General features: G+C 26.7%; 7 protein-coding genes across 7 annotated transcripts; 5 read left to right on the top strand and 2 right to left on the bottom strand. All coding sequences in view use genetic code 12, as the record gives it.

Moving 5' to 3' along the window:
- Window positions 1-14: 14 nt before the first annotated feature.
- XKS1 (xylulokinase) lies at window positions 15-1,889 on the top strand (the record flags this gene model as incomplete). The annotated part of the gene is made up of 1 exon (XM_051755835.1): window positions 15-1,889. One exon carries the CDS (start codon window positions 15-17, stop codon window positions 1,887-1,889), a length of 1,875 nt encoding a protein of 624 aa, XP_051616317.1.
- Window positions 1,890-2,593: 704 nt separating this feature from the next.
- On the top strand, window positions 2,594-3,694 carry KGF55_001276 (glyoxylate reductase; the record flags this gene model as incomplete). The annotated part of the gene is made up of 1 exon (XM_051755833.1): window positions 2,594-3,694. One exon carries the CDS (start codon window positions 2,594-2,596, stop codon window positions 3,692-3,694), a length of 1,101 nt encoding a protein of 366 aa, XP_051616316.1.
- Window positions 3,695-4,414: 720 nt separating this feature from the next.
- KGF55_001275 (uncharacterized protein) lies at window positions 4,415-5,638 on the top strand (the record flags this gene model as incomplete). The annotated part of the gene is made up of 1 exon (XM_051755832.1): window positions 4,415-5,638. The coding sequence occupies one exon, from the start codon at window positions 4,415-4,417 to the stop codon at window positions 5,636-5,638; it is 1,224 nt and encodes a 407-aa protein (XP_051616315.1).
- A 199-nt stretch (window positions 5,639-5,837) lies between these two features.
- Window positions 5,838-9,416, top strand: KGF55_001274 (transport protein particle complex II subunit; the record flags this gene model as incomplete). The annotated part of the gene is made up of 1 exon (XM_051755831.1): window positions 5,838-9,416. The coding sequence occupies one exon, from the start codon at window positions 5,838-5,840 to the stop codon at window positions 9,414-9,416; it is 3,579 nt and encodes a 1,192-aa protein (XP_051616314.1).
- A 304-nt stretch (window positions 9,417-9,720) lies between these two features.
- Window positions 9,721-11,142, top strand: KGF55_001273 (uncharacterized protein; the record flags this gene model as incomplete). Its single annotated transcript, XM_051755830.1, has 1 exon — window positions 9,721-11,142. The coding sequence occupies one exon, from the start codon at window positions 9,721-9,723 to the stop codon at window positions 11,140-11,142; it is 1,422 nt and encodes a 473-aa protein (XP_051616313.1).
- An 8,896-nt stretch (window positions 11,143-20,038) lies between these two features.
- TSC2 (Tsc2p) lies at window positions 20,039-24,541 on the bottom strand (the record flags this gene model as incomplete). Its single annotated transcript, XM_051755829.1, has 1 exon — window positions 20,039-24,541. One exon carries the CDS (start codon window positions 24,539-24,541, stop codon window positions 20,039-20,041), a length of 4,503 nt encoding a protein of 1,500 aa, XP_051616312.1.
- A 303-nt stretch (window positions 24,542-24,844) lies between these two features.
- Window positions 24,845-26,209, bottom strand: KGF55_001271 (uncharacterized protein; the record flags this gene model as incomplete). The annotated part of the gene is made up of 1 exon (XM_051755828.1): window positions 24,845-26,209. The coding sequence occupies one exon, from the start codon at window positions 26,207-26,209 to the stop codon at window positions 24,845-24,847; it is 1,365 nt and encodes a 454-aa protein (XP_051616311.1).
- Between the last annotated feature and the right edge of the window lie 18 nt (window positions 26,210-26,227).

Here is a 26,227-nt window from a genome sequence, read left to right as displayed (position 1 = left end):
TAAATAGCAAGTATATGTCAGAAACAGATTTTTCAAGTTCCAAATCACTATTCCTAGGCTTTGACTTATCGACTCAACAGCTCAAGATAATTGTTACAAATGAGGATTTGAAAGCATTGAAAACTTATAATGTTGAATTTGATTCTCAATTTAAAGAAAAGTATAAAGTTTATAAAGGTGTAATCACACCAGGTGATGATGGAGAAATTGTAAGTCCTGTTGCAATGTGGTTAGATGCAATTGATTTCTTAATGGATAAAATGTTGAAAGATAAATTTCCATTTGATAAAGTGATTGGAATTTCAGGATCTGGTCAACAACATGGTTCAGTTTATTGGTCCGAGGAAGCTGACAAATTATTAAAAAATTTAGATCCTAAAAAGGACTTGAGTGAACAATTACAAAAAGCATTTTCTTGGGAGATGTCACCCAATTGGCAAGATCATTCTACAATTCCAGAAGCTAATGCATTTCATAAAGCTGTTGGAGGTAAGGAAAATTTAGCTAAAATAACAGGTTCTAGAGCTCATTTAAGATTTACTGGTTTACAAATTAGAAAATTTGTGACAAGATCTCATCAAAAAGAGTATGCTCATACTTCAAGAATTTCTTTAGTAAGTTCTTTTGTGACTAGTATCTTGTTAGGAAAAATAGATGATATTGAACAAAGTGATGGTTGTGGAATGAATTTATATGATATTGAAAAATCACAATATGATGATGAGTTATTAGCCGTTGCAGCGGGTGTGCATACTACTTTGGATCACCCTGAATCAAAGCAATACCAACAAGATAAAATTGAAGAGTTAAAGCAAAAATTAGGTAAAATAAAACCAATTACATATGAATCATCAGGACCAATTTCAAATTACTTTACCGAAAAATATGGATTCAGTTCAAAATGTAAAATATATTCATTCACTGGTGATAATTTAGCTACTATACTCTCCTTACCATTACAACCAAATGATTGTTTAATTTCATTAGGTACTTCAACAACAGTTTTATTAATCACTCAAAATTATAATCCATCTTCACAATATCATTTATTTGATCATCCTACTATGCCAAAACATTACATGGGTATGATTTGTTATTCAAATGGATCAGTTGCTAGAGAGAAAATAAGAGATGAAGTTAATAAAAAGTATGAAGTTAAGGATCATACAAATTGGTCTAAATTTGATGAAATTTTAGAACAAAGTGAGGGTAAACCATTTGATGATAAATTGGGAATATATTTTCCAATTGGTGAAATAGTACCTCAAGCTCCAGCTCAAACAATAAGGGCGGTGTTACTGAAAGACTCTGAACAATACAAGGTAAAAAAGTGCAAATTAGACACAGATGGTTTCACGGTGGATGATGATGCTTTAGCAATAGTAGAAAGTCAAACATTGAGTTGTAGATTGAGATCAGGTCCAATGTTGAGTAAATCATCTGTAAGTCAAAAAGATTCAAAAGATACAAAAGAATACGAAGAAATATATGATAAAGTTAATAAGAAATTTGGTAAATTATATACCGACGGTAAAGAACAAACTCGTGATAGTCTTTTAGCAAGACCAAATAAATGTTATTACGTAGGAGGTGCATCAAATAATCAAAACATAATTAATAAAATGGGTAGTATATTGGGCCCAGTAGAAGGAAATTATAAAGTAGAAATACCAAATGCTTGTGCATTAGGAGGAGCCTATAAAGCAAGCTGGAGCCATGAATGTGAAACTCAAAATAAACACATTCCATATGATGAATATATCAAGAAATTATTCGATGTGAATCAAGAATTAGAAAGTTTCAAAGTTGTTGATCAATGGATTGAATATTTTGATGGTGTTGGAATGTTGGCCAAGATGGAAGAAGAACTTTTGGTAAGCGATGATTAAGATTTCGTATAGACGATAGATTAAATAGACCCTTATAGACTTAGATTTGATTTACACCTTATTCTTGTATTAAAAGCTACTCAAATTATATCTTAATATTCAACCACTCAATGGAAGAATTAGATTGAAACCAAAAATTAGGAGCGACAATCAATACTAATATTATAAATTGAATACCAAAAGCAATCGATAAATATAGTAATGAATTCGTTATTAACCCAATTAATAAAGATATGAAAATATTACTTATTGATGCAACTTGAATAATTTTATTAACTTGAGGTTGATTTGGAATTGTTACTGGGAATTCAAACTTAGATATTATTTCATCCATCTTGTTGTGATTTGTAATAATTGATTGCTGATGTTATGGAAGGTTTGGTACAAATTGCAGAAATCAATAGACTACTACCTTAAGGATACACGTAAATCTTGAAATTCACTTAAAAAGTCAATGTCGCAAAGTCAATGTCTTGAATGATATTTAATGACTACTATGTGGCTAAAGTAAATTTTTCGAATTTTTCAAAAACCGTTGTGGTTCTCAGTCTAAATTTTCCATTTCTCGTACGGCAATTTTCATAACAGATTTCCGCTAAATCAGTGAAAATATTGAACTACAAACCAGTTAAATAAATCACTCCTTGTTTTCACCACTTCCACATTCGTTTATCCAACCAAAGTTGCCCTTACTCAACCACCAAATGTCAAAAAAACAAGTTTTATTTGTCGGAGAGTTAAATAAGTCTCTACCACAATACAAAGAGTTTCAAGAGAAATATGAATGCATAGACTATACAATTATATCAAGGGATCAACTTTTACTAGATCTTTATACAAAATATAAGGATATATACGCAATATATGGTGCATGGTTGGGCTTTATGCAAATTGGAGGCTTTCGTGAAATTTTGAAATACTATAAACCTAAAAATTTAAAAATCATTTCATATTGTTCGGTAGGATATGATCATATTGATGCTAAAGCTCTATCTAAAAAAGATATTGTAATGACCAACGTACCAAGTGATGGTGCTGCATTACCTGTTGCTGACTTGGTATTATTTTTGACTATAACAAGTTTCAGACAATTTCAAATGTACTCAAACCAGTACACTAAAGTACCTTACACAATACAATTGAGGTATAGACTAGCAAATGAACCATTCGACAAAGAACAAGGAGAAGTCAAATTGAAGCCAAATGGCGTCATAGGATATGATTTTGGAGAATACTTGAATAAGAGACCAAATTTAAACCCTCTGGGACATAGAGTAGTGATAATTGGATTCGGACAAATAGGTAAATTGATAGGTTTGAAATTGTCCCAATTAGGCATGCAAGTCACATATATTAAAAGAAATAAATTAAAGAGTGAAGAGGAAAGTAAACTCGATTACAAAGCTACTTATGCTTCTTCCTTAAATGAGGCTATTGATCAAGGAAAAGTAGATTTAATAGTTATTGCATGTCCACTAACACATGAAACTCATCATTTACTTAACTCAGAAATAATTGATAAAATACCAAATCCATTTAGAATTATCAATATTGGAAGAGGTCCAATAATTGATGAATCTGCATTATTGGTTGGATTAAAATCTGGTAAAATTTTATTTGCTGGTTTAGATGTTTTTGAAACTGAGCCTGCTATTAATCCAGAACTTATTGGGAGAGATGATGTTTATTTAACTCCTCATATTGGTGCTTCCACTGTGGAGAATTTTGATTATACTGCAATTGAAGCTATGAGAAATATTGATTTGGTTTTACAAGGTAATGAGGCTGTTAATAAAGTCAATTGAGGATAGAAAACTCCAGTTTTGACTATATAGACATTCTTTTAAAACTAGTGAGAGTACCAAACTACATGGGAAGGTTACAAGTAATACTGTTAATGTCATAGCATGTGAATATGAAAGATATAGTTCACAGTACCACTTTTTGCCAGTCGGTTGAGTGTAATTGCTCTCTTATAGTATTTGAATTCATCATTAGACTCTTTTCATCCTCCCGTTTTATCTCTGCGATGAGAAAGTATCAACCGGAATAATAATGAGATGCAAGATTCTGCAGGCTCTTACGAGAAGGGTTGAATGTTTGTTCCTTCAATAACCGAATTGTCAAAATTTCAGTGACTAATATTTTAGGAATTCAAGCAATTTATTCGCAATTGAGTGAAGTTGGAGTAACACTTTGGCAAACGGCACATTCATTAGAGAGGACGAAATACATGTAGGTCTATTTCTAATTATAAATTTGATACTTAGCGCCATGCTCCGGATTTAAAAATCGTATAATAGTTCGCGATGAACTAACGTTAGCTGATATTATACGAGGCGCATAAAAATGTTAAGTCCTCTAACGTTTATTGACTCCAGATTTAGTCAAAGTATAAGATAGGATCATATTTGGGGAAAGAACACACATGTGCTGACTCATAACAATTATATAGCTACATGTCTCTTCAAACCATTACCAATTTAAATCAGATCAACTAATTCGATTTTAACAAACCCATCATCATGTCTCCAACTTATAACTCAAACGAAAATTTAGAATTGATTCAAGTTACAGATAAAGATCTCATAGATTTTACTAGGACTCAAAACAGTTTGGCATGGAAAGGAATATTATCATCTAAGGATTATGTATTGAGAGAAATAGTATTAGGTAAATCGAAAATTGCAAGTGAAGGAGATAATAATTTATATGTTTTTCAATTGAAAGATGTTAATACCGACAAACCAAAATGTTCAATCGAATTGCTTGTAAGACAAAGTTTGAGGTTCCAGTATAATGAATCTACAAAAAAAGTAGAAACCAAAAATATTATGAGTGGAACAATTGGAGCTGTATTTACACCACCTGAAAATAGAGGAAAGGGTTATGCAAGAATTATGGTTGATAAATTGGTTGATATTGCTAAAAATCAATATTTGACCGACGATGGATATATATTTTTATATTCGGAAGTTGGTGAATTTTATAGTAAAAATGGATTCAAAACATTTGGGATTGATTTGATAAAAATTGATTTTGACCAAGATTTGGAATTCAAAATAGACTCAAAAATTAAACATGAAACAATTGCATTCCATCAATTTGAAGAATTAATGGAGAAATATAAATTCAAATTTATATCTGAAATAGAATCAGAAGTAGCCAAAGATCATAAAACACGCGTGTCAATTGATCCTACATCACATTTAATAGATTGGTTTCATTTGAGATCTAAATTTGTTACGCATAGGACATTTGAGTCATCAGAAGAATTAAAACAAGATGAATTTGATTTTCAAAATGAATCATATGATGCAATTCGTGAGAAATTTGAAAAATCACAACCAGAAATATTTGGTATTAAAACATTTGACTCAAATAATGATGTTAATGGTTTTATAGTATGGACTATTGATTGGTCTGAGAATAAATTACAAAACAATGCAACTATTTTAAAGATAGTGGCCTTCGATGACGACGAAGATATCAGAATAAATTTAGTCAAACTAACCTTTCAATATTTGAAAAACAATTCAATTTATGGTAAGACTACCTCAACTTTGTGCATTTGGGAGTCTGAAGTCTCAAGCAATTTGAAAGAGTATTTAGTGGGACACTTTAAAGCTAAATCAGGCTTGGAAAACCCGTCAATTTCTGCTATTTTAATGTGTGATCCAAAAGAGGATAAAGAATTAAAAGATGGTAAATTAATTTGGGAAGAAAATACCAAGTTGCCATGGTTTTGATAAAATCATGCTTTTGAATAGTGAACACCTTTAGTTTTTATATATTATAGATTTCTTATTAATTTCATATTTACTGATTGTTGATTGATCAGTTGTCTTAAATTACGATTTTCAATGCGTAAAATGAAACGCCAAAATCTTTTTCGATCTCTACAACCAAATAATTTTGAAAACAATAGTTTTAGCATATAGTATATAGATGTCAAATGATTCTATAAAAATAGGTTATTATGATCCATTTGGAATTTATTCCAAAATTGAAAATGAAATTAAACAACAATTACCTTTATCAAATTTACATATAAAATTACAACCAAATCAACCTTTCAAAACTATAAATCAATTACAAGTACAATTTGTTGAAGAAGTTCCGAAAACGGGAGACTACATTAGCAGCAATGACTTAAAAACATATGTTAGATTGATGTTTGTTCAAATTGATAACGTAGAAAAATATAGAGGACAAGTACGACCGTTGATTAGAGAATGGTTGAAGAATTTGGTGTTAAAGACAAATTGTTCTTGGATGATTGTACTATATATACCACATGATACGAAAGATAAAGCTTCTACTTTAATAAAGACTTCATTTTTTGATAAGTTGCAAAATGACTTTGGACCTGACGGGAAAGTGTTAACAACAATTTTACCAACTACTCAAAAGTTTAATGAAGGTAGTGACAAGATATTCAAGTTTAAAGATAATAATGTTGAGGAGTTTACTGTCCAATTGAAAAATTTATTATTAAATTCATTTGTCGGTAGGTATAATCAATACAATGAGTTCATCAACCAAAGGAAGAGTCATAATATCGAAAGATTTGTAAATAAATTGGAACTATGTAATTTGTTTAGAGACATGGTTTTATTACAAGATGCATTAAATATCAACGAGCAATTATTTGAAGATTTGATTGAGGTTTATGAACACAATCAAGAAAAATTTCTCAAAACTCAATTGGATACACTATCACCACCCGACGTGACCAAATATTATTTTGAACAATCGATAAATGAGGATGAAGTTAAATCACAACTTTTAAGTAACGAGAACATAAGTTATACACAAATTCAAACATTATTGTTCATCCACGAATCGTGGATATTACAACAACAAGCAAAATTAGCATTATCTAACTCATTAGCATCAAAACAAATATCACGACTATATAAAAAGTTGATGTTATATCTCAACGAGAGAGGCGGACATAACTATGAAATTGAATATTTAATAGTAGAACATTATTTGAATTTACCAATCATCGAGGAATTAGTTAAGCCAAATCCAGAAGATAATTCATATTTAGTTGACATTTTAGAAATGAGAGCTGAATTGAAATTGTACAAAAGATCGATTGTAAGCAAAATTGCACGTTCTCGAAATATTCAAATAAACGGACTCACGGATTTGTTTGAAGAAATATCTTTAAATGATGATCAACCTACCACAACAACATTGGAACTAAAATCAAAAGACCTTGTTGAAATAACATCAAGTAAATCATCATACATCAAAACATTTCAAGAATTAACAGAAGAAATAATTGAAGACTTAGTCAAATGTAATAGAGTTAAAACAATCGACATATTGTCAATAGATTTGGCAATAATAAATTATGAAATTAAGAATTTTGAAGAATGTTTAAATACATTGCAGAACTCATTCGAATATTTTATCGAAAATGATTGGAATTTCTTAGGTGGAATTTTATTAGAAATATATTTAGGTTGTATTGAAAATTTAAATGACAAACAAAATGATAAAGAAATATTAATTAATTGTGTTAATTTATTGGAATGTTTAGTTAAAAATCAAAATTCAATTGATATAAATTCTTATCAAAAAATCAAATCTATCAAACAAATTCAAAAAATATTTGAAAAAATAGAAACAAAAAGTCGAGATATTGAAGAACAGTTAGAATTTGATTTAAATAATTACTTCAGGACGAATGTCCTTCCATTTGCTTTTGCGGATGATTCAACAACTAAAGACGTATACTACATTGAAGTGGAAATTCAAAATCCATTTGGAGTTCCAATTTCTATTTCCTCAATAAGTTTGAACTTGATTGATGAGAGGAATTCTGAAATAAAGTTTTACACTGAAGAGATTCTGCTATCGTCTTCTCATGGTTTACAAAAGTTTAAATTGTTCACGCTGGATATTACATTTGGTTTGTTTTCATGTCAACAATTGCAAGTTGCCTTAAATTCAAAAATACGGTTCACCAAACTTTTTAATCAAGAAAAATTACCTATACCAGATCATTCTATATTTGATGACACCGTTATAGAGTATAATCAAATCTCATCAAATTCAATCTTACCAAATAAAACTAGTAGTGAATTTGACAACATACTAATTTATCAGAATTTGAATAAATTCAGAGCACAATTTTTCAATGTTAAACAATTGAATCTTGGAAGTAGTGAAATATTGTTAGAGTTGAATAATTCTAAAAACCTTATGAAATCAATTGAGATTAAATTGTTTTCAACTACAAAAGACCTCACTATTTTTGATTCGTTATTAAAATTCGATACAATTGATTCAGATGAAACAAAACAAATCATAATACCATTCAAGGATATCCATGAAACAAAATTGATCAATATGGGTGCTACAATAACATACTTTGTCGATGATGAAAAATACAGTTCAACTATATCATATAATGTCGATACAACTTTAAGCATATCTGTTTCAGTTCAAGATATTTTCAAAACCAAATTCATATATTCTAAATTTCAAGTTGGTACTATAAATTCAAAATTTCCTATAAAATTGATTTCACAAAATTTAGAAACTGAAGATTATGAAGTTTCACTGCCAAATTCATCTTCTAATGATGAACTGATTGCATTTGGTGAACAACCTATAATTTTCTTTTATAAAATAGTACCGAAAAAAAATCATAAGATCAATGAGTCTGATAGGTTTAAACTAACTATAAAATATATTAATTTAAAAGATGAAAGTGATGAAATAATAAACCAGGTAGTACTAGGACGGTTGCAAGATCTAAATTTAGAAAGATATTGGTATTTAATTAAAGAAATTTTGTTAACCAAGATAAAGATTCATTTAAATAATTTTGCAATTAATGATGAGATAACTGTATCTAACCTAATTGAATTTCAAGAATTTTCAAACAAAATTATAGAAAGATACATCCTGGAACTAATTGATCAAAACAGAATCCAGAATTTACTTGCGACAGTATTTCAAAATCCAATATTAAAACCTGTTGAGCAAAATTATGATGTCGTCAATCAGCTAACAATTAATGTTGCTGTCCCAATTCTTCAATATTTACAAGTTATAGAATACGAATTTGATAAAAGAACTTATGTTGTAGGAGAACCAATAACTTTAAAATTGATAATAAAGACATTAACAAATTGGTCTGAAAATTCGAAAGATCAAGTATTAGGTAGTTCATCTCCAACTCGTAATAACAATGGTTCCATACCACAACTACCAACAACTGAAGAATTTCAAATCAATATTCAAAATGATGATAATTGGTTAGTTTCTGGATTTAAGAGAAAATCATTTATATATACCGGCATCAAGGAAAATGAAAATATTACGGATTTAATTTTAATACCTTTAAATGTTGGTAAATTAATTTTACCTAAAATTTCAATTAAATTATTTGATAATGTTACTGATTCATTTATTAATTCTAATAATTTGGATTTAGAATTTATAAATGGTAGTGAAACTATATTAGTTGTACCTGATGTAAATAATATTACTTTTTCTTTTTAATAGGTTGTAATAATTTTGTATTATTAATAGAATTGTTATAATTAGATATCAGTGTAGAGCTAGACCCACAAGAAATGTCAGAATATAATTCAATCATCGTTTTCTTGTTTTTTCGGGCACAGTCTCTTATTTTAAGCTTTTTGACCCATTTGGTATGACGTTTAATTATTTTTAGAATTGGTAAAAGAAATCACACAAACAGAAATATTATAAATCTGAAATATCGGATCAATATTACAAGACCAAAAAAAACAATTGATATCTATACCAATTCAATCAATTGATCAAACATCCTAAATTCAAAATGGTCGTAGATACAACTTATTATGAGATTTTACAAGTAGAAGTCACTGCCAATGAGCAAGAGTTAAGAAAAGCATATAGAAAACAAGCTATAAAATTACATCCGGATAAAAATGGGAATGATCCATTAGCTTCTGAAAAATTTCAAGAATTAGGTGAAGCATATGGAATATTATCAAATAATGAAACTAGAAAAATATATGATGAATTAGGAATAGAAGGAATGAAAAAACAACAAGAACAAGGAGGTGTGGGAGCTGATATTGATCCAAGTGAATTTTTTGAAGTTATATTTGGTGGAGTTGCATTTAAAGATTGGATAGGAGAATTAGGAATGTTTGATGATATTACTAAATCTGCTGAAGTTATGGGTATGGATGAAGAAAATGAAGAAACTGTTGGATCAATTGATGGTGAAACTTTAAATTCTGAAAATGGTGGAAAAAATAGTGTGAATACAACATCAACAGGTACTTACAATAGTACTACTAGTTCAAATAATACTACAACTTCATCAAGTAAAGGTAAAGAAGATATTACTTCAAACTTAGATTCTCTAACAATTGCAGAAAAAAACAATTCTCCAACAACAACATCAACATCAAAACATAATTTAACAACAGAAGAACTTAAAAGAAAAAGAAAACAAAAAATAACTAAAGAACAAAGAGATGAAATTATAAGAATACAAGAAGAAAGTAGGAGAAAAAAGAAAGAAAGAATTAATGAATTAAGTAAAAAATTAATGGAAAGAATTGAAAAATATAGATCTTCATCATTAAATCCAGAAACTTTTAAAAAATTTACAACTCAACTTCATGATGAATTTGATGATATGAAAATTGAAAGTTTTGGTATACAATTATTACAATTAATTGGAAAAATATATATAAGTCAAGCAAATGCAACAATAGCATCACAAAAGACATTTGGCGTAAGTAAAATATTCACAAGTGTTAAATCATCAACAGAAACTGTCAAAAATGGTTATAGTATATTAAAAACTGCATTAGATGCTCAAGATTATATGGAAAAGGTAATGAAAGAACAAGAAGAATTTCAATTAAAACAAGATTTAGGTTATACTCCAACTCAAGAAGAAATTGCAAAACAAGCAGAAATTGAAAGATTTGTAACTGGGAAATTTTTAGCAACTGCTTGGTCATTAATTAAATTTGAAATAACTGGAATATTAAATAAAGTATGTCAACAAATTTTACTGGAAAAAGGAATTGGTAAAAAGGAAAAAATAGCAAGAGCTAATGCTATATTATTTTTTGGTAAAGAAATGATTTCTGTTAAAAGATCACCTGAAGAAGAAGAGGATGCAAGAATTTTTGAAGAAATGATGGGTGATGCTAAAATGAAAAAAGAAAAACGTAAACATAAACATAGTAGTGGTGGTAGAAATGAAGAACATTAGAATTATATAGAATATTAATATGTCCATTATGAGTAATAACTTTTGATATTTTGATGATTATCTCTTGGTAAACAATTTACATTTTTTGTAACAAATTTGTACGATTTTATACTATTTATGGATGGGACCATTGATTTTCGGTCAATATTAATGTGCCCTACTATTCTAATCAAGGTAAATATGATCAAATAGTATATTTTTTTTTATCACAATGCTTTTCAAAAAATCACTTCGCTCCTCGAGAGATCAATCAAATTGTAACTGATTTGCGGTTGCAAACCAAAAAAAAGTAAAAAGGCAATTCATGCAACAAACCTTTAACACAAAGTTTCAAAACATCAGACTGATTTGTGAAATGTTTTATCATTTAAGGCAAATTAGAATTAATTTAAAAATTGATGAAATTTAGATTTCTCTCAAGCATTTTTCTTAAATTTTAGTAATTAATCGATCAATATTTATTTTATACAATCTCTACCAGAACAAATAACACTGATAATTCATCATTGAACCTGGTTGTTATAGTATTTTACAAACTTTGATTAATTTTTAAAATTTAGGTTCGGGGTGGGTGATTCAAATTGAAACATCTCGGGTATCATCCTCATAATAAATGAAAAATAAGGAGATAATTTTTTACCTTGCATAAAAATTGAAATTGAATGTGCCACTAGCAAACAAAACCACAAAAAAATGGAAAAAGGAAGTTAGAATATTCCGGTGGAGGCTGTGTCTGTTCAATGACGTTGTTGATAAATTAACGAGTATGTTCTTGAATATGTAGTTTTTCAATAAATGTTTTCTTCACAAATATAATGTTCTTTGTGAAAGGTTGCAAAAAATTTAGCTTGTTTCAAATTTCGCTGAAACAAACAGTGTTTTAAATACCATTTTAGATTTTTCATACAGCCGAATAATAATTAACTAAGCGTATAGTTTAGAGTTACCTTGCATTAGTTTTAGTAAAAAATAACCACGTTCGTAAGTGAGATTCGAGGATGTCTTTACCACGAGAGTTCCAATAAATTGCGTAGATCCAACTTTTTAAGGCAACTTTTGCTTGATTGTTTGGTTTGGTTCAACTCTATTTAATACATGATTTATAAGGATGAACATTACGTTTTTGAACTTGTCGTTGAAAGAAAGAAGTGAAGATTCATAAGAGATAAAATGGACTGATAAATCTTTAGACTAAACACATAAAATTTGGTATTTGAAGCAAATTGTCACGTGAAAACTTATTGATGGATATTTTTTATCGCCACCGAATGTTTATTTTTGGTAAATTTTCAACTGATCTATCATTTTGCTTTCACAGTAAAAGTTTTTTTTCTTTATCAAATTATTTTAAACATTATTCTGATCATATTATTATTTGTATTATTTCATTGTTCTGATCATATCATTTGTTTAAAGTATTAAGATATTTTCAAAAAAATCACTATCAAGATGGGGAATCTCATTCAACCAAACCAAAGAAGGATGACAAATTAATCTGAAGGTGAATGCTAAAACTCACGCTCTTGAGATTAAAAGTTTGGTTTGAAAGATATTTTTGAAAATATGTATAAATATATCTCAGACATTCAAATTGACTCCTTACATCACTGTAATATAGACAGCCTTGACCAATCAACATGGTAAGAACTGAATAAGATTTGTAACAAAGGACATAAATAAATATACAAGAGAAACAAATAAATATATTGACATCAGATATTTTGGATCATAAAGCAAGAAACATAATCAAAAAATAATTTTCAAAACTAATATCTATCTTATTTGGGATTTTCAAAGTCAATACTAGCAAATAATTGATAATTCAACAAAACAGAATATTTTTAAATCTAACTTACAATTATGTTATTACCTCATTTATTAAAATTATAACCAAAACTAAATAAACTTAACCTCTTTCTGTTTGCTGAACGCTATTTCAGCTTGCCAACTGCTCTTTGTCATTGCTCCACTGCTCTTATTGCGTGTTGAGGATCAAAAGTATTGCAAAACCCATTATCATATCAAAGAAGTAAGAAGATCAGTGAGCTGTTAGAATTAAGCTTCCAAATTTGATTGTGCTTTGTTCGCATAATAGACAATTAATTAGAGTGACGTGCTATACTTTAGCACACTACGTAAAAAAGCACACCTTGTTTTTTGTGTGCATTTTGTATGAGAGATTAAGCTATACCATACAAAATTTGGGACTTTTCAGTACTTGTGCACACCTAACCAAACATGATATAATTTTGAAGCCTCAATCTTAAACCTGGCAGTTAGAGATACTATTTCTCCATCTATTCATAAAGTTTGGTGGTGAAAGACCAATTATGATGTGCTCAAAATCGGATTCAAAAAAAAATCACTTCTTTGAGAGAAATTTATTTATCTCTCTAACTCACCCAAAACAGCTACGATCAAACTCAAAATTTGATATTATATCTGAAATTGAGTACTTAAACTGCCAGACTACTCAAAATAAAATTTGGAAATTTTGAAATAGTTGAAATATCGATGTTTCAAATTTTTTGCAACTAATTTAGCGCAAAAAATTTGTTCAGAAAACTAGCGTGTGCTTTTTTACGTAGTGTGCTAAAGTACAGCACGTCACTCTATCGGCTTTAAACAAAAAATAAAAACGAAATCTTAGATCCGAGAAATCTTATATAAAAGATAAATCCGATCCATTTAATTCTTTTAATAATTTAAGCGAAATAAAAAATAAATTATTATCTAAGTACATTTATTTATTCTAAATTCGTATAAAGTGATGAAAACATTATGATTTCATATATCCATTTTAATAACTTTCCGAAATCCATCATTACGATCTTATGAAGTTGAATGAGCAAAAAATAATCTTAATGATCAATACAAAGTAAGATACGAATTTACCAAGTTTTGCATGAATCACGAATTTTTTAATCTCAAATTGTCAAACGTTTTATTATTCTCCAGCATACGATATTTATACATTTTTAATGATTTATACATTCGATTGTTCTCGTAAATCGTTTGCTACTATTATTTAGATTTGTTTCGAGGCGACAGCAAGAGAAGAAGGTTTAATTCAGCAAAGTAAAGTTATTTTGTTGATGTCATTTGGTACTATTAAATTATCTAAAAGTAGTATAGTCGATCTAGCAAAAAATTTGAAATTCAAGAAAGTGGTAAATGATAAAAAAGTAAAGTACAACGTTTGATTTAAAGTAAACAAATGGAAATTTGTAATAAATAATCTCGAAAACTCCATAATGTAAAATTGTTAATTTTCAAATCTTGGTTGTAAGTTACTACTTGCAATAATTTGAAAATAATCTACAAATTTATGAAATAATCGCGGAATAAGCTCTCTATAGTTACATGGATTCAAATTGTTTCTTAAATAAATTTACCAGATATAGTATTTATTATTAAGGTAGACCAAAAAATTGGAAGTGAACCAGTAAATGTCAAAGATAAGAAAATTAAAATTTTAGATAAGAATCTAAAAGATGATAGATAGAATTCAACCACAATATCAACAATTTATGATCTAATACTCATCATCATTTTGTTTAGTTTTAATTTTAGTTTTAACTTTGTTTATATTTTTCTAACTTGCCTTAGTTTCCAATAGAGGGGTAAAATATTTACCAATACACAAAAACCAAATATAATAATAATAAATGCAAGAGAAGAAACATTGTTCTTAATGGAACATTTATGGATTTTTTGATTTTAAGGATTTAATAATACAAGAAGGTTCTAGTGGATAAGTTAAGTATATACGTTTCATGTTCTGAAAGTTAAAGAAGCTAAGTAGAGTATCTTAGGAAAATGTGTGATGCAAGTGTAGAGTAGATTAAAAAAAAACAAAAAGAAAAATAAAATATTTTGAAATGTGGGGTTAAAGTTTCAAAACCAAAATTATGAAACACAAAGATTAAAATTTTAAAACAGAAAACAATAATCAATCAATGTCAACAACTATTCAATTTTTAAACTTTATTTGTAAGAAGATAAAAAGTAACAACAATGATTTTCTATACTAATTGATTTGATTGAATATCGTCATAGCAAAGATATATTTAGATTTTTTTCCACTTGAGTTGAACTCACTCTCTAATTTGCTATTCATGATTCCATAAATACGTTTAATTTCAAACGAAGATGAAGCAAATATGATTTGTTTTTGTATGAATGTGATTTTTAGCAGTTTCTGGAACATCAAAATTTTAAAGTTATTTCTTTGTTTTAAAAGTGGAAGGTTCATCTAACAAAACTTACGTTTCTTATCAAGATTTTTGAATTATACTTATGAGATTGGGTAATTGTTACTAGACACCACTCAATGGGAAGGCTTTACTTCAATCCGTTGAGCTCTAAAAACAATAACATCAATTTCGAATTAGTTAGTTATCATAACTATTGTTTTGGTTATGTAATTAAATTAAGTAATGAACTAAATTTACAACCTTTGAATTCCATTAACTCCAGTAGGTAAGTAACACAAAAATACAACAATACAAATACGAAAAAAACTCCGAAAAATTGAAATTTAGAAAAACAATACTTTACACATATGGCTTATCCCCAGATGATAATACTTCAAATTTAACCATCCAACTACTCTAGATTACAATCAGAAAAGAGTGATAGAGCAAGAAATGTGTGAATCTTCAATTATTCGATTGTTTTTATTCTTTTTTCATTTTTTCTGAGATTGAAAATTACCTATAAACAGATAGTAAATAAATAAAAATTAAAATAAATAAAAAATTAAAATCTTTCAAATCAAATCATAATATAATATGTTTCTATGAATGATGAATGACAAATTTTTTTAGAATTGAAATACAGTTGCTGAAACTTAACTTTTTTTTCTTTCTTCCTTTGTAAATTTGATGAAGTCAAATTGAGTAAATAATGATGTAAAAATCCCAAACTTAGAACAAACAAACAAACAAACAAATGAATGAATGAATGAGTATTTACACAAACACGATCAAAAAACACAACCCAAACAACTTTCAAAAAAAAGTAAAACTTCCTCTCCCCTTGTTAAAAGTCCTTACTCTTAAGTACATAACTTAATTTATATTATTATAAAATTGATGTTTAAAAGAACAAACAATAATATTATAATTATAAATACAATTATTCATAAAATCTAAAATTAAATCAATAAAAGACATGAAAATTATAATAATATTCATAAAATAATATATTACTAAATCAAAAGCATTATAAAATTTAGATTCAAAATAATTTGAAGTTTCTGTTATTGTTTTTTTTGGTTGTTGAATGAATGTTTGATTTATTAGATTTTCTGTTATTGATGATGTGTTTGATTTTGTTTTGTTATTGGTGGTAGTAGTAGAATTGGTTGATGAGGTTGAAGTATTTGTGGTTGTATTAAATTTATGTGAAATTGGTGATTTTGGTTTTGTTGAAGGTGTATTCATTAATGTATGACTTGTTGTAGGAGGTATAGTATAAGTTGTAGTTGCCATTGTTTATTCAGTTGTGGTTACAATTGTTTGTTTGAAATTGAGTGGTTGTGAAGATATTGGTGGTAAAATTCAAGATCTATAAAATATATTTTTTTATGTTTTTTGATATATGGGGGTAACTTTTTTGTGGTAAGTTGTTTTTCAAACTATGATTGTGAATGAAGGAATGAATGAATCTTAGTTGATTGTTTGAATTGAATAAGAAATGTAAAATAAACTGGTTATGAAATGAAAATGTATGAAATTCACAACAACATTCAAAAGTAAAAGGAATTTTATATTCTACTTATATGAATTCTACTGTTACTATGAAAACAAAAATATAAAATTTTAAATGACATTTATATAAAGAAGTACTGTATATAAGTACTGTTCTATATAGCCGTTATATACACAAAATCATACATAATTAAACTTTTCTATTATTTGTAATATACAGTACTAAACCTAATTAGTAATATACTTAAGAGTTATATACAGGGATATAGCTATTAGCGCTTAAATATTTAACTTAAATTGTATTACATAATATCGTGTCCTCTCTTACATAAGCTAATGGTAATGTTAAATTTCATATTTTTAATTTAGAATTAAGATTACACTACCAATATTCTACTAACTTACCATTAATACAACCAATACTACATTTTCAAATTACCAATTACTACATAACTTATTTTACTTTTATTGTTCAAAGATTTTCAATTCAAAAAGTATTTATTCACCTTGATTTAGATTTTTATTGTAACAACTCTAATAGGAAACAAGGATAATTAGCAAACAAGTAGGGTGAAAGCAAAGGATATATGCCAAACTAAAATTCAATGTTGTCATCAAAAGTTGTTTCAATACCCCACATAATCTACTATGCTACTACTACCTACTTCAGATGGTAGTAAGCAGTAGTACGTAGTAGCAGGTAGTAGTATCACGAAGCAAAGTAACGGTAGTAGTAGTAATTCAGTAAAATGACTTAAAAAAAACATTAAGTCACAATTTTTCAAACATCTCTCTCTCTCTTTAGCACTAAATTTTCAAATTACCCCAAATTTCAGAATAATTTTAGAGTAACAACATTAGTTGCATTGAAAACGGAAAACAGAAAAAGAAACTCTAATTTTATCACTAATTAATTAGAATGGTTAAGCAACCAAAATAAAAAACAATTTTAGTTTCAAAAAGAACATAAACATAATTAACCATTTTAAGAACACCCAAAAGAAGATTAGGAATATCAAGAAGACTAAAGGAGATAAAGAAAGAAGATAAGGGGTGCATTATTTACCAATCATAAGTTATGAAACTTATTAACTTTCAAGCGCAATATGGATTTAATTTAATATATGTACTGTACGGAAGGAAATTATATTCGATGGTGGTAGTCGGTCGGAAGTTTTTGTTTCTTCCGTTCTAGAGTTACTACGTACTTTTTTTCTTTCTTGCAGTAAATTAGTAATTCTCTACAACGAGAAAACACGACTTATTTTTGAGTGTGTATCCCGTTACAATTTTTCAAATCTTTTTCAATTTGACACGACAACTAAATAAAAAAATTGAATGTGAAAAAATTTTTACAATAAACAATAAACAATCAAATATTCCGTTAAAAAACTCCGTTTGATTATGAACAAATTTTTAAAATTTTAACATTTTATACATAGACTACATATTACTATTTTCATTAGTAAGTCAGAGAAATTGAGATTTACGAACTTGACTTTTACTGGTTATGTTTTATACAATTAAAAAAAAGGTTTGAAAGAAGGATCAAATTCGGTCAACACCTAATTTATGATTAAGTTCAACTTTGATATAGCATCCTCCGCTGAGTTTAATCCATTGTCATACAACATTATCAATCTAATTCAACTATGTCTCATAAAGTTTATCTCATATTAAATCGTATGTCATCCAATAAGATACAGATAACATGGAACTTTATAAACAACCTTTGACACCAAATTTTTACTTATTCGCTAGATCATTACTTTCATCATCCTTAAAGGAATCTACCGAATAATTAAAATTTTGTTTCGAAGGTTTTTTATGAAGTTTTTATCTACAAACAATTTGAGAATTACTTAATGATATGAAATTAAAAAGATATTAGGCATTGGGGGTTGAAGAAATATTTGCATCAAAGGAACTTAGTGAAACCACTAATAATCATTTTTTAAATGGATAATAGGGATATATCTTGAAAACAGACGGTGGAATGGGAAAGGTTGGAGACTAAATTCATAAATCAACAAGCTTAAAAAGGAAAATACAATTTATCAGTAATTTGATGGAAAGAAGTATAATTAATTTACTTGACATGTCCTTAATATTACGGCTTTTGATACATTTTTTATAATGTTACAATGCTGACGCTGATTGCAATAATTAAATTTCAATCAAATAATTGAAACAACCGATAGTGTTGATTCAAAAAACAAATTCCAGATAATTGTTAAAGTTATATTTAAAACAATTGTTTGTGAGACTGTGAAATTTAGTGATAAAAGTTTGGTTTATTGAAATATCTGCGTCTGATCCGTTCTTATTTAAGTTACCAGTCTCTATCACTAATCTTAACAGTATCACATACAATTGTGTTCTATATAGCTTTAACAATTTTAAATGTAAATTTAGAACTTAACTAATGACTTGAACAAGAAAATTTTAAAATTAATTGTACCAATTGACAATTAATTTAGACTCTTCCTGATGGATGATAGAGTGATAAAGGACAAGAGAAAAGAAACGGTTTAAAACGATAAAGCGCTGACATTGCAAACAATCAATGGAAACAAGTCTTTATATAAATTGGATCCTATTGTCTTAAGTCCAATCAATTGCAGACGAACTTGTTAATCTAGTGAAACAAATTTTAGGCTATCAGTTATATTGATCCAAAAAAGTTGTATAATTTACACGATTTATGTTGAATTTCACATGCCATATATCACCTTAACCAAGCGCAAATTTTCTGGAATTAATCATAATAGTTAAAATATATGCAAACAGCAGATCTATATAAATCATAGTCTTAATTAAACTCCATTTGTATGACAAAAAAGGGATCAATTAAAAAAATTTTCATATTCTTCCATTTTTGTACCCCCTTACTCCTTAATTTGAAATTTAATTAATTATTAAGTTTAGTTTGAAAGATAACAGTCAAATTTCTTACTTTAAAGGAAAAGACAAAGAATAAAGTTTCTATTGTTCTTTCAATTAAACAGTAATTTTCTTGTTAACTGTTGTGTGAATCTAAACGGTCAATCAATAATTCTAGAAAAGCTTATTGAGAAGTAATATGAGGTGTAGAAAAAGATCAAAATGAGTACAAAAATTTAGAACTAAATGTATAATGTATTAATTAAAAAGTGCTTACTTAATATAAAAATTTTAAGCTATTATAAAGTATAAGAATTGAATTCAACGGAACTATATATATTTTTTAAAGAAGATTGTTCAAAATTTTCAAATTTTTCAATATTATTTGTGAATGATGATCCATTTTTATCATTATTAATGAAATTTACATCGTCAATATTATTATTATCTGATTGATTTAAATTTTTAAAATTTTCTAATGATTTATCATAAATTAAATGTAATTGTTTAACTCTTTTAGCCCAATTACTTTCAAATTTTGAAATATTAGAATCTGTAGTTGTATTATTATTATTATTTGAAACTGATGCATACCAAACATTTGCAAATTCTGAAGCTAATATTGATAAATTTCTAATAACAAAAGGTAATTGATTTGAACTTATAATTTTAAAATGACTAGTTGAAAAAACTGCAGGTACTCCAGATCTTCTAAAAGTTTTAATTTTAAAAAATTTTCTTTCCAGATTACTAGACATGGAGTTATCTAAATTTATTGTTTGAGGAGTTATAACAATATTTAAAAAATTAAATTGAGATTTTATAAGATTAAAATTAAAATCTTGATTATTTGATTCATCCCAAAATATATTTACATGATTATTTCCAATATGTCTTTTTTTTAAATCTATTATTCTTTGTTGTGAGGGAGTTATTGAATTAGATGTAGTGGTATCATTACTATCGCCGTTTTCTTCCTCATTATTCATCATTGTTGTTATATGAAATATAATTTGAGTTAATTTATTTCTCCAATATCTTGTAAATTCACCATCTAAATTATTTTCAATATCTAATCCACCACAATAAATTTCTTTTTCACCTTTCAATTTTATTAATTTACCAATTTGATTTAAAAATTTTTGATAATCAATTGATCCAATTTTATTTAATAATACTTCATTTTCTGTAGTTTGATTCTTGTTAATATATATTATACCAATTTTATGAAACTCAACACTTGGTATTCTATCTAATACATTAAGAGCTCTTAATAATATTGAATCTTCTATAATTGGTATTGGTTTTGATATTGAATCAAATAATTGTAATAAAAAATAATTTGGATTTATAGCTTTTTCTGGTTTTGATTTATTTAAATCGGTTTCATGATTTAATTTCATTATTAATTTACTTACTCCTGTTGGTTTTCTAATTAAAATATCTGTATCGCCAGAATAAATATCAGTTTCAATACTTACAACAGAACATCCAACCATCCATCTATTTAATATTGTTCTTTCTGGGTCATCATTATCATTTTGTAAAAACTTTTTATTAGTTGAATATATGATCTTTAATGGGAAATCACTATATGTAAATTTTGTAATAAAATCTAAAAATCCCATAGTTTGATCAGTTAAATGATGAAAATTATTATCATTGGAATTATTATCTTCATTATCACAAGCTATTAAATTTTTAATTAAGAAAGATGAAATTTTTTTCCTATCATTCATTTCAATTTTTAAAAACCAACTTGATATAACATTATATGATAACATTAAAATATATTGAATTAAAATTGGTGAAACACCATTTTGTTGAGTCAGCGGAGTTTTTTCAATTTCTGCATCAACTCCATGTTTTAATATAACTTCATTACTTGTGGTGGTTGTTATATTTTTTAAATTCATTTTTTCTAAATCTTTTGAATATTGAATATATTTAAAAGCAATACCAAATACTCTTTTAAATTCATCAATTGTAAAATTTGAAGTTAATATAGGTAAATGAATTAAAGAACTTAAAAATTCTAATGTATGAGTACTTGCATTAACACTTGTTATTTTAGTTTGTAATTTAATTAAAATTAAACTTAAATATTTCTTAATAGACATTGGAATTTCAAAACAACTTATTGTTAATATATTAATACATGGTATAGAAGTTTTTTCCCATGATGATAAACCAAATATTAAACCATCTATAATTTCATCTTCATCTGATTTGGAAAATAAATCATGATATCCAATTAATGCAGAAAATGATCTAACAAATGCAACTTGTAAATCAGCTTTTGTTAAATCTTCATTCGTGGGGATTTTTAAAGTTTTAGGTAATTTTAATTTTAATTGATTACAAATTATAGTTTTTAATCTCAAAATTTCTTCATTATAATTTTGAAATAATTTCATATTTGATAATTGTGAACAAAAATGAGCCCAACAAAATGAATAAAGTTCCCAATCAATAAAATTCTCAAATATATTTAAAATTAAATTAAAATATTGTTTGATGTCTATATAAAAAACATCAATTTCATCATTTTTATCAGTTTGTAACTGTAAAAATTTATTAGGTTTATTAAAAAATGATTCAGGTACATAATCCAAAAATTCAGGATAATTCCATAACTGACCAGCAGTTAATGTGGCATTATCTCTTTTAAATGCAGATGCTAATCCATTCATATCCAGTGGTTGAACAAAATATATAAAATTTTCTGAAGTTACTCTAATTCTAATTAAACTTTTAATTATAATTAATAAAATTTCTCCATTTGAAGTTTGTTGACTTATTTCAATTAAAAAATTATAACATTTTACAGATCTTTCTGGGTGTGAAATTATAAATGCTTTACAAATTGATTTTGTTAAATATTTAAGAAATGTTTCATTAGTTGGTGACGAGTTTGAATAATCTGGAGTTGTAGTTGTTGTGACATATCCTCTTGCGATTATAATTTCATTCTTACTTGTTGATTTACGCTCTGAATATAAAGGTTTCATGATTTCAATTAATTTATTAAAAACTGATGTTGGACAATCAACAAGTAAATTCACTATAATTTCTTTAGCCAAATACAACAATATTTCATCGTTTGATAAATTTATTGATTTTTTTAGAATATCTATTAATATATCATAATTTATATCTTTTTGATCAAATATCAATATTGACGTTTTATAAGCACTGAAAATAACTTCTAAACATTTTAATTTTACAATTGTTGAAATATTTTTATTATAATAAAATTTATTTAAAATTTTTAATGAAGATTCTTTCCATAACGGATTCAATAAAGAACAACTTTTATCTTCATCAAATTGATTTAATATAAAAATTGAAGTATTATTAGATAAATTCGAACTAAAATTTAAATAAAATTCAATTAATTTATCCTTGGGAATTGAAAGTTCATGATTTTCATATAATTCTCTAATTGAATCAGTTAAATTTTTTAAATTATTTGAATCTGTTTCATTATTAATTTTAAAATTATCAAATAAATCAAATAATGAATTTTCATTATAATACCAAATTTGAAATGGGAAAATTAAATCAAATGATCCAGTCACTTGTAAATTAAAATTTCTTGAATAGTATGTTTCTTGAAAAATTTCATTAAATAAATTCAATATATGACCATTTAGTAAAGGGATATTCAACTTTAAGATTTTGTTAACTGAATTTATAATTAGAAAAAATGGAAATTCATTTTTATTTTTATTTAGTAGAACATTTTTTATTTGTAATAACATTATTAAATTAATTGATCCAATACATGAATAATAATCCAAATTTTTGGAATGGTTATCAAAATCTGAAAGTTGTAGCTTGTCAACGTTAGATATATCTTGACATAGCACTTTACAAACATAATCATATGATATTTCATTCAGTAATTGATCAATTATTTCAAATGTATTTTTAGTTATTATTTCATTTTGTTCATTCTTACCATATATTATAGAAGTATGTCGTATTAATTTGTTTAATTCGTTGGTTGGTATATTTCCATATTTTGAAGCTGATTTTAATAATTCAATTATTGAAATTATTAACAATTCATTATCAATATTAATTTTTATAATTTTTTCAATCATTGATCCAACAGCATTATCATTAATAATTCCATAATTAAATTTTAAACAATTACTCATAAATTCAATAAAATTGTTACTATTTTGTAAATTTTCTTCATTTAAATTATTATTTTCCAGTATATGAATCAATACTTCTAATCCTTTATTAAAAAATTTAATTAAATTTTTATTATCTTCAGTTATAATTAAATCATGAATATCTCTTCCATTATCACTTAATTTTATAAGTGCCTGTAAATACAAATCAAATTGTAAATCAAATCCTGTTGTATAAAATTGACAACATTTATAAATATCTTGAAAATATCTAGTTCTTGAACCAACTGAATTATCATCTTTTTCAATACAAACATTTAACAACCGAAGTGTTTGATTTCTTATTTGTTTATTTCCCTTGTTTACATCTAAAAATTGTCGAGCTAAATACCAAATTTCTTGTATTGATGAAATAGAATATTTTGAAACTGATTCAGTTAATTTCTCCAAAGCTTTTAATTGTTGTTGTTGAGAAATATTTTGAGATAAAATTTGATTAATTAAATCTTGTAAATCTATTCCTCCTCCAACAACTGTTGGATTAATTGTCACTGGTACATTTTTTGATGATGATGAAGGTTTAAAAGTTTTTGTTAATGACCTGAAAACACTACCTAACCCACTTGATGAACTGAATGTGGGATGATGTGTAGACATATAACAGTCTGAGGTGGTATAGTCGAATTGAAAGAGCTTGTTATGTGGTGATAGTTTGCTTAGTCTTGGAATGTAAGTTTAAAAGAAATGGTTGTAAAATTTATCTTGAAGTATTTTCTTTGTACCACTTTTAAATTTTCTACGATTCTATATACACTACACAAGTTGATTAACATTAAATTATCATTAAACAATATCACTATACATATAGTCTCTAATTTTACAAAAAAACATTACAATTAACAAACAAACCCAACGAACTAAATCCCAAAATACCTTCTAAATCCTTTTTTTTAATTTCTTTTATCCATATATTAAATCAACAATATAACAAATTCCACCACCCCATGTCATTTTTTGTAATAAAACTTTTAACCATCTTGGTTTTAATTTAACAAATATATTACCACAATTATATCCTTCACTTTCTACTCCAACTCCCCATTTTATATTTTGTCTAACATTACAACCTCTCCAAAAATTCCACCATTTTGATCTTTCACATGGTACAATTCTTAAAACATTTTTTCTTAATGGACCTGTTGGACCATCAATATATTTATAACCACCAATAAATGAATAAGTTTGTCTTTTATCAGCATTTGGTAATTGTTTATCACCCCAATGACCTTTATAATTTAACCAATTATCATATGACCATTCTCTTCCTATATATTTTGGATTTGAATTATTTAAAGCTGGAAAAACATATTTACCATCATAAGTATAACCTAAATAATTTTTGGAAGGATTCCATAATGGACCACGATCAGTAAAATCACTTAATATATCGTAAGGTAAATCATGAGGATGTTGACCAACACTTGGATAATTTGCATGAGTACCTCTTGCACTAAAAATAATAGGATGTCTTGGATCAAGAGTATATTTTTCTAAATTATGATAATAAAAAGCTCCTCCTCCACCATGAGCTGACATCCAAACAATTATTGGTTCACCCTTATAAAATCTTACTAATGAATGTTCCCAATCTCCAACATGATTTCCATATGGTCCTTGACCCATTACAAATGGACCTAAATTAAAAGAATAAAAATAAAACCAATAAGCATCAACCCATCCATTTCCTTTATCAACAACTATTAAAGTTGCAGGAGCATTTTTAATTTCTCCATTTATTAAATTTGGTTTATTTTTTATTCCAGTGATCCAATCTGGATCATCATCAAAATTTGTATTTGAAGTTAAATATAATTTTTTACTATGTTTTAATTGAGCAAGTTTTTCAATGTTCATATCAGTTTCAGTACCAGGATAAATTGATCCATTTTTAAAAGTTACATGAAAATTTGTAACAAATTCTTTTATATCATATGGTAAATATCTTTCTTCACTATATAAATAAACTAATGGAGCATAATCTATTACATATTGAGGAATTTCCCCAGGTTTTAAAGTTCTTTGATTTTGTTTTGGTAAACTTATTATTGGTGGGAAATCTTTATATTTTAATGGATTTGATAAAATATTTGAAATTTTAATTTCTTTATAATCATCTTGAATTGTATTTAGTATATAATTATTACCTTCTGATACGTCGTAGTATGGTGGTAAATTCGGTTGTTGATTTTCAACCGGTTGTGAGATTTGTTGAGATAATGTTGAGATCACTATGAAAGATAACAGGGTTATTATTCCTGACAACATGATATTGTTATTGACTGG

The sequence above is a fragment of the Candida pseudojiufengensis genome (genome assembly GCF_024610245.1).
Source record: "Candida pseudojiufengensis strain CBS 10847 chromosome Unknown scaffold2, whole genome shotgun sequence".
NCBI lineage: Eukaryota > Fungi > Ascomycota > Pichiomycetes > Serinales > Debaryomycetaceae > Lodderomyces > Lodderomyces pseudojiufengensis.
Note: the sequence above shows the minus strand (reverse complement) of the source record. Positions and strands in the feature narration are given on the sequence as shown.